We start from the raw sequence: 9,395 nt of genomic DNA, 5'->3' as shown, positions 1-9,395 counted from the left end.
CTGGAGCGTCGAGTTGGCGCCAATCACCGACAGAATCGAGGCCGAAAAGAGGTTCTGGGCGTAAAACACAATGTCGAAGAGGAACCACGTGCCGGCCGTGCCGAGGAGGCTCTTGCCGTAGTGCTTGAGGATGAACGACCAGCGGATCTTCGTCATGTGCACTTCTTCCGCGAGCATCGTCTTGTACACGTGCGTCTCTTCGGCCGTGATGCGGTAGTAGACAAGAAACAAGGCCGGGAGGACACCGACGCCAAAGAGCACGCGCCACATGATCTCGAGCTGCTGCGGCGTGTCGTCGAGCACGTTGACCATGATGAGACCCATGATGCCGGCGATGAGGAAGCCGACACCCTGCAGCGAGAATGTGAGCGCGACGCGGCGGTTGCGGTCGGCGGTCGACGTCGCATCCTCCGACGACGACGACGCAGCCAGCGGGTACTCGCCGCCGATACCGAAACCGAGGATGCCACGGGCGACGACGAGGAACCAGAGCGTGCCGAGGTCCGAGCCGCCGTAGGCCGCCGCACAGAGGATACCGCCAATGATGAGGAGCGCGCACGTGGCCACCATGCAGTTCTTGCGGCCGTAAATGTCACCGAGAACACCAAAGACGAGCTGGCCGAGGACAGCGCCGATGAGCGCCGACGTCGAGACGCTCGACTTCATGTTGGAGTCAAAGACGGTCTTGCCGTACTGGTGCTCCAAGATGACGTTGATGATGTTGATGACCGAGAGGTCGTACGCATCGTTGAGGAAGCCAAGGCCGCGAAGGAAAACTTGTTGACCATGGCAAGGCGTGTGGCCAATTGAATTGTGAGGGATCGAGACCCGCACCAGCCCGATGGGACACCCACGGGTGTGATTTTGGCTCGCATCTAGCTTACATTCCATCGAAGTGGTACACTTTGGGTTAATATACTGCGCAAGGCGATGAATCTAATGCGAGCTCGTGGTCATCGCGTGTCGTCACATCCAGTGTTGGCGCCGTCACATGGTGCCACGTATGCATACAAATTTGCCATGTAAACGCTGGCACAACGCCGCTGGATGTATGGTCGTGTTCTGATTGGCTGAAAAGCGACATTTGGTGCTATTGGATTGGCGGAAACGATCATGCGTCACGCAGGATCGCGCGCCATACCAAGGGACGTCGCAGGCGAGGAAAGGGCCGGGAAAAGGAGGGCATGCATGCATGATGAGTGGAATCGGAAGCCAGTGGTCGGAAGCTGTGACTGTGGCTGCGACACAGACCTCGCTATGTCATGGGCAGAAGAAGCCTTCCGCTCGGCTGCTACCGATCGACCGCTGCGGTCTTCCGTCTTGGTACCAGTCACGATGGCGTCTATGCACCTCTGCTCCATGTCTAGGCGCCCGCTCGTCTCCAACTTCCTCCTCCCCAGCTTGCACTTTTGGAGCTTTCCCAGCCGGCACCCATCCATAGGACAACGCCACTTTGTGCATTGCAATCTCGACGATGTAAGACTCAAGTCGAGGTTCATAAGTAACAGTATTGAAGCGTTTAGCTATCTACGTCGTCTTACTCGTCGTTGGACACGTCGTTGTCATCCGTCACGTCGAGCGGCGCGGAGCAAAGCCAAGCCGCGAAAGCGCTTGCGCAGCGGCGTTGAGGTGGTTGACGTACGCCGGGATGACATCTTCGACCAGGAAGTTGCAGATGATCAACGCTATCACCCTACATCAAGGTCGTGGCATGAGACATGACCCTTCCCGCAGCAAAAAGGTTGCCGCACGTACCGGTATCCGTCAAGACGATGAGCACGCAGGCGCCGTAGGTAGGGACATCGTCGGTGTCGCCGCTCGTCGTCGCGGGGATGTCGTCGGACGTCGTCGCGGGGATGTTGTACAACGTGATGTACACGAAGGGTTAACCCTCCGTCCCCGGAGGGTTAAAAAGACCGCACGCACGCGCTAGCATGGCACGAACTATCAAAAACCATTTGCGTCGACACACTTGACAACAGATTACTGCTTGGTCTCGATCAATTCATCAGCAATCCCGTCACGGTATACACTCTATGCACTGTTTCCTTTTATGTGTCTCTTGGTCGCCGCTGGCGCTTGACGAGGTGAAGATGTCTGGCTTCGTCGTCGTTGTCGTTCTTGGTCGGGACGCCCCGCACCGTTTTTTGCGGTGCATTAGCCAAGAGAATGTCCAGAGCCGCAACGCGCGCGCGATCGGCGGCGTCGACACGCTGGGCTTTGGTATGCTGGTTGAGCTGATACTTACTCACACCACCACTTGGCTGCACCTTAAGATAGGAAATGCCCCCAACATGGTACTGGACCTCGAGACGGTGGCGGTTGGCGTCGACACAGCGCCGACCTGGATCGCACAGCGTCTTGAGCAATCTAAGCCTGGTCCGTGTGCCGTTGTTCAAGAAGCCGACGAAGCGCGCACAGTGCTTGCAATGGCTTGCATCGAGTTGAATGTCGCCAAAGACATAATCGGTGATGTCTGGAAGCGGTGGGCGGCTGCGAACGTCGCCGATCACAGCGAGGCAGCGCTGTGCGACGGCTTCCATCTCGTCTACGTGCTGCGGCACGACGTTGGCAAGCAGTTGCGCCAAAGGCACGTAGAGTTCCCGTGCCGGGTCCCGAGCGTCTGCTTGGTCGATGTCCATGGCCTCGAGCCATAGCTGGAGTAGCGTCGGCACTTGCGTCGGGTCGACTGTCGCAAGCACTTCGACTGCAATCAACCCAGGCTGCTCCCACGATGTGTAGCAACTCGCTTGTGTCACCTGCCAGTGGCTTGGAGTCGACAGCGTCGGCGCAAGCGCCAGCACAAGCGACGCAATACCCGCGCGCACATCGTCCCGCAGTGTTCGTCGTTATGCAGCTGCCGAGTTCCGGCCAGCGACGCCGGAGACAAGAGCGTCCAAACGGCTTCAAATCGGGCCCTGTCACAGCGCCCCGCTCGTTCAAGCACATCCAGAACGTTCGCAAAGACAGTCGTACCCAGCTTTTCATAGCGCACTCGTGTTGCATTGAACGTCACAAGCGCTTGCTCGATGACGCCGACGTACAGGTCCAAAGGGATCGTCGGCTGGCTGACCAAGGCCAGTACAAAGGCCTCCGGCAGCTGCAAGAGTAGCTTTTCCGGTGCGAGCGTCTTGTACACGGCAAGTAGCGTCGAGGTGCCGGGTTGACGGGTATAGAGAAACGACTCGACCGCAAGGATCATGCTTGGTGGCAAGAAAGCACCAAGGTAGCTCTCGCTGACCGCATCGGGCGCGCATTCGTCAAGGTACCAGTCGAGAAGGATGACGTGGGTTGCGAACCGACGGAACGCCTCGCGATAGTTGTCAGTGTCTGGAACGAACCGGCGCTGGCTGAGTACGTGGTGGTAGCATGCCTTGATAAACTCGCACACAAATGGTTGCTTCAATGGCGGACACACCGCTTCGGTAGTGATGCCCGCAAGGCTCGCGAGCAGCCGTGGTGCACAGTCAATGGGAATGGCTTCCAAACGTGCGTGTTGAGACGGTGGCGCTTGGTACCACCGAGTGAGAATGCCTAAGATGACCCGTGCCAGCCGGTCCCAGCCATACTGCGAAAGGCACGCATGGATGCACGCCGCCGTGGCCGAGTTGCCCATGCAGTAGCCCACAAAACAGCATCTCGTAGAAAGATGACGACCAACTCCACATCGTCGAGCGCCAGAAGCACGTCACACAACATTGTGAGACGCGCGTTCGTCACTCCTTTCTCAAACAGTGCGTCGTACTGGTCGGGGTGAAAAGTGCCCAGGGCTCTAAGAAGAACGTCGCGGACGGTCGGGCGACCCAGACATGGCTGGCCGGCGGTGTTGTTGGCAATGGCTTCTTGCACGAGCGGTAGCACTGCGTCAAGACCGAGCAAAGTCGGCCGATACCGCTTGAGCCAAAAGACGAGCGCGACCGGCGGGCACTTAAACTCGTCGTCGTCAATGAGCATGCCGTCACAGAGAACCGCGTCGACGCAGCTACCAATGAGTGCCGCAACAACGTCGGCGGGGATCTGACACCGTGGGTGCGGCGTGCACGCAGCAACTTTGTTTTCAATCTAGGGCTCGTAAGCATAGTCATCTTCGTCGTCGTCGTCGGTCGACTGTTTAGCGAACGCCACAAGTGCAATGTCGTACAGCTCCGTGGCCAAAAGCGTGTCAACCAACGATGCGTCGAGTCCATCAAGATAGTCAAAGCGCAAGAAGTCGGCGGGATCCTCAAACGTCTCCAATTCGTCGTCGTCGATACGCACCGCAATGCGCTGGAACGTGTGCAGCGGCATGTCTGCGATGCGCTTGAACGCGTCGATGCCGTCCGAGAGGTCGCAGGGCAAGGGAAAACCATCTTCGTTGTAGTCGACCATACCGAGACGGTAGACGAGCGCCATGCGCACCCCTTTTGTGACTGGCGTCGAGGCAGGAACGACGTCGCGAAAGGTCGTGACCACCTCGAGTTTGCATCTGTCGGGTGTCCATGTTTCGGTCGTGTAGCGATAGCTGAACTTCATCTCACCGCCGTCGTAGGCCGATGGCAAGTGCAAAATCATGAAGCCAAATACGTCGGGCGGCATGTCCAGCGGCATGAGCGTGGCGCCCGTGCCAACGGCGTCGATCACGAGGTGCGAGAGAACGAGGTCAGCGTCCATGAGCCCATATGCCGCTATCTGTTGCAGCTCATCCTGGACGATCTCGCGCCACGCAGTAGGTTGAACAAAAGCAAAAGACGTCGGGAGAAGCTTGCCATTGGGAACGTCGAGTGCTGCGAGGGCTGCTACGTGCGCGGACGAGAGCGGCCACGTGATGACACCGTCGATGCCGTCAATGCGAAGTGGCGGCGCGGTGCTTGCTTCGAGACGACTTGTCCGCAAGCATGGTGCCTCTTCGTTCACGTTGTTCATTGCTGCTTCGTAAATCTGCCGGTCGGTATCGCTCGCTTGGGAACACACGCGTTGCGCCATCCTGGCTCGACTCTGAAATGAATGGACCTTGGAACCATGCACGATGCTGGCAGTTTCTTCTTTCCATTTATCTCCATAGTGTTCTATCTCTTCCAAGAATTGGGCAATGTTGCGCGGCTCGCACGCATGACGTCCTTGTCGAGGTGATTCGCTGCGTCCCGTAGCATCGCGAAAAGCCTCATGGGCCAATACTAGTAGTAGACAAGCACCAAGAAACAGTGATCTGCGGTTCGCGCGTTTTTGGCGGGCCGACGCAACTCGATGCATCCAGAGAGCATAATATACATCACTTTCGCGGTGCTCAAACGACATGAGAATTGACCGCCGCGGCCCTCGCTCTTGGTACCAGCCACGACGGCGCCCATGCTATATGTATCGGCGCCCGCTCTTCTCCAGCTTGCACTTTTCCAGTTTGCACTTTTCCAGTTTGCACTTTTCCAGTTTGCACTCCTCGTCCAGCTTGCACTTCTCGTCTAGCTTGCACTCGGCCAGCTTGCACTCGTCCAAACGACCACGCTCCACGAGCGGCCCGCGCTTCTCTCACAAGCAGCATTCCGAGCATTGAGCGCTCGTGGTCCTGGCCATAGACGCTCACAATGGGCCGTTGTACACCAAGAAACATGTACCCCAGCAGATTTAACGCGCGCACAGCAACCGCCGCCACGATTGCACCCGTCGAAGAAGCGCCGCCACGGACCTTGACAATGGTCCCATGAGGTCGGAGGTCCGCGCGGTCGATCGGGAAAGCAATCGCAATACAATACAATAAAGACAATTGTTGAATAAGCGAAGGCCGTCAGCGCCATGTACATGCCAACATGGCGTACCGAGGAAGAGGTCGACGCGTGGAGCGAAAGTCAACATTGTCCATCGTCGCCTGCTCCATGATCATCTGTGTGTCAAAGAGCACGTACACGCAGAAGACAAGAACACGAATCATGTAGAGAAAGGCCTATATTTTACACGAATCCAGCAGAGTGAAAACTTGGTCATGTCCCGAATCCAACCGTGCAAAAAAATTGTAAATTCTAATATCCACTCTTCGGACTGGTGTTTTTTACACTTCATTGCCAGATTTTAATTCCAAAAGAGTAAGAACTAAATATAGTGAAGAATCCAACACATTTAGTGTAAAACAATGTGGCAATTCTAATTTCCACTCTTCCGACGGGTGTTTTCACACTATATTTACAATTCTAAAAGTCCAGTTGTCTTTCCATGCCCTTTTGAACTGGTTTTACAGCACTCCTCTACGCTGCGACCACAAACCCTGACTACATCTTTGCACAAATGCTCTCGCGCAATTATGGGGCCTGCAGTCAATGTCAACGTGGTTAAAAGCTGTAAACTGTGAAAGCAATGGTTGGCCATTATGAAGCATACGTTAGCCATATGGACTAAACCTCGGCTACGCCTCGGGCCCTGCGGGCAAGGTTGCTGCGACTTGCGCTGGAGTGGTTGGAAACAAAATGCAACGGAGGAGATGTCAGTGTACAATGCAGACCTAGTGTAGTATTACCAACTGAACTAAACCTCGGCTACGCCTCGGGCCCTGCGGGCAAAGTTGATTGCGACTCGCTTCGCTCGTCGGCAGCGCTTCGCGCTGGAGAGGTGTGGATTGTGAAAGAATATGAAGTGGAAGTGGTGATTTGAGTGAGAAATAAGAGTCGAGTGTAGTAGTTAGGCTTCACAAGGGAGGAGTGCTGGGCCCTCGGAAACCAGTCCAATAGTCAGTGGCAAGCCAACTGGACTATCGGAGTTTGTAAAAATGAATGTGAAAAAAAACCACACCGAAGTGTGGAAATCAGTTTTCACACTGATTAGAACAGATACTACACTTGATCTTAGCCAAAAGGCCGAGAAGGTATGATTACCGGTGGGAAACCTAATTTCACCATCTCTACGAAAAAAACCACTCCGTGGGTTTTTCAAGACGGATGGTGCAGATCCCTTGCTGTAGGGGGGCAACGTGCTGGAATATTAGGTACGATTTCAGTCGTTTCCAAGTGTCTTTTTTAAATGCGGCCCGACATAGTACGCAAAAATCGCGATAAAGTGCGCAAAAATCCGCACCTTTTGATGGGATTCTGCTGATCCGCGCCGCGTTATCTTTCCTTCCAATACACAAAACAAGATACAAATTTTAGAAAATATCACCAGATGGCGCGTGGTTTTCGCCGTGTGGGCGATGTGAAAAATAGATTTCCCACACAAAGTCCTGGCTTGGCTTTTTCCATAAAGAAGTACATACTTGGTCATGGCAATTCATGCACGCTGTTGCGGATAGCAGCGTTCACGTCCAATGGAATCTGGGCACGGCCACCTGGATCCGGATAATAGGGAAAGGCCTCCCGAGGATTCCAAGGAAAACTCCACGAACGCTGTTGGTGAGGTTGCAGCATATACAAGGCCCTCGCGCCTTAGCCAAAAGGCCGTATGTGCAAACTAATCAATACACGGAGCGTGCACTGAATCGCGGCGGTGTAGTATCCATACGTTGTGTCCTTGGCAGCCCAACCATATATCGATGAGAGAGTGCGCTGGCAAGGTAAACGTACTGACTGCTGTGAGCTCCCAATCTACGATCGCTGAGCTAGAGTTCTAATGCATCATCTTTATAGTAGGATGCATGCGGCGTCGTGGACAACTCGTCCTCGACGACGGCAAGACGGTGCTCCACTGTCCGCGGAAGTGCAATGACCGACAGATGATCGGATCAAAAGTCCCATCTAAGGGCGCTTTGCAAAATCGAACTTGATAACAGAAATGCAAAATGAGCGCACTGAAATTCGATTGCAGCTTTGCCGCTCGGAACTAGTTCGACGCGCGCACAAGGGCAATGGCGATGCTGCAACATGGGGCAATACGGGATTTACTCGTGTGAGGTAGTTTATTACTGCAATGAGGCCCATCGTCGAGCTACTTGATCTTCCGCTCGTTGACGTCTTTCGACTATATCTGCCAAACCAAACTGCGGCGGAGCTCGAGCTGGGAAGACCAATGGTTGAGCCGCCGGGCTTTCTTTGTACGTAGTACGCATTTTCGGGCGGGAACGAGGCTTGTGTCGCTTGGCCCCACGAGGACACAACCTTCGGCTAACCTGGAGCTGCAGTACCAAGCGAGAACCGTGTCCTGAGCTGCTGCGTCGCGGCCAGCGCTCGGACCAATGCCGTTACAGTACCGGTCCGCCTAGTAACGTTCGAGAACGACTGCATTGGCATTGGCCAATCCAACGCACCTCCTCTTCGTTGGTTTATTGGACGAGGCGTGCGCAACGAGCGCGGCAATATCAATACTAGTACCAGTACGGTGGTTTTTGGCAGCGATGCGGCCGAGGTGGCCGACCACCCGCCATTTTTTTAGCTTCGTGAAGATAAGAGAGTCCTTGTCATGGGGCTAGGCCAGTGGGGCTAGGCGGTGCATTATTCTTCCGAAAGGTACCAGTATGCACCTGGGCGCAAGTTTTCGTACTAATCACAGTGCCCTCTTGCGCACCATTGAGCCAGTAACAGTTATTAATAGACGCTATCAACTACTACGTGGAGTATACGTATCCTGGTCCATGCTGGTATTCTTGTTGCGCAGTGTATTATCTCTGTCAAAGGCATATACTATCGACACGTATCTCGGTATCGTCGAGGCTGCGCCAGCACTACTCAGGCATCCAGCCTCGTGGAACTGTAGTAAGCTTGGCCCGCTCCCATCGTTCTATTAATAGTTGCGGCTTGCAGGCTTTATATGAACGTGTTTCGCGTAATCTTTGTTGTTACAAAGAGTTACAGCATACGCAGAGACTTGCAATCTCTTTTTCTTCATTCGCTCGCCGGGCCGTGGCTGCGTCTTGTTCTTCTGTAGTCGCCCGGGGGCGCTTGCGGCCGCGGGTGAGGCCCATGACGACTCGCTGTGTAAAGCCTTCCAGGCTTTGCCGTCGGCGGCAAAGCTACGCAGTTGGTTGAGGTCCTCGAGAGACGCCAGCGACTGAGGCGGCGTCAACGATTGGAGGTCGCGGTGGAGGACGATCGGCAACGTGATCTTGCAACGTGATCTTGGTGCAGCCTAAAAACGGGGCGCCTCGGGAGCGGCAAAGAAGCGGGCGGCGGCAATGTTGGCAGGGACGTCTTCACTAGGATTGCAGGCTACTTTGAAAATGCGTACTACGTACAAAGAAAGCCCGGCGGCTCAACCATTGGTCTTCCCAGCTCGAGCTCCGCCGCAGTTTGGTTTGGCAGATATAGTCGAAAGACGTCAACGAGCGGAAGATCAAGTAGCTCGACGATGGGCCTCATTGCAGTAATAAACTACCTCACACGAGTAAATCCCGTATTGCCCCATGTTGCAGCATCGCCATTGCCCTTGTGCGCGCGTCGAACTAGTTCCGAGCGGCAAAGCTGCAATCGAATTTCAGTGCGCTCATTTTGCATTTCTGTTATCAA

At 54.9% G+C, this 9,395-nt stretch overlaps 2 protein-coding genes across 2 annotated transcripts; both read right to left on the bottom strand.

Moving 5' to 3' along the window:
- Positions 1 to 27: 27 nt before the first annotated feature.
- SPRG_16246 (hypothetical protein) lies at positions 28 to 891 on the bottom strand (the record flags this gene model as incomplete). Its single annotated transcript, XM_012355541.1, has 2 exons — positions 28 to 776; positions 885 to 891. Coding segments are annotated over 2 exons (756 nt in total), but the record flags the coding sequence as incomplete, so codon positions are not given.
- Positions 892 to 4,062: 3,171 nt separating this feature from the next.
- Positions 4,063 to 4,962, bottom strand: SPRG_16245 (hypothetical protein; the record flags this gene model as incomplete). Its single annotated transcript, XM_012355540.1, has 1 exon — positions 4,063 to 4,962. The coding sequence occupies one exon, from the start codon at positions 4,960 to 4,962 to the stop codon at positions 4,063 to 4,065; it is 900 nt and encodes a 299-aa protein (XP_012210930.1).
- Between the last annotated feature and the right edge of the window lie 4,433 nt (positions 4,963 to 9,395).

The sequence above is a fragment of the Saprolegnia parasitica genome (genome assembly GCF_000151545.1).
Source record: "Saprolegnia parasitica CBS 223.65 unplaced genomic scaffold supercont2.261, whole genome shotgun sequence".
Classification (NCBI taxonomy): Eukaryota; Oomycota; class Saprolegniomycetes; order Saprolegniales; family Saprolegniaceae; genus Saprolegnia; species Saprolegnia parasitica.
The sequence above is the reverse complement of the archived record's forward strand: the minus strand, read 5'-3'. Positions and strand labels throughout refer to the sequence as shown.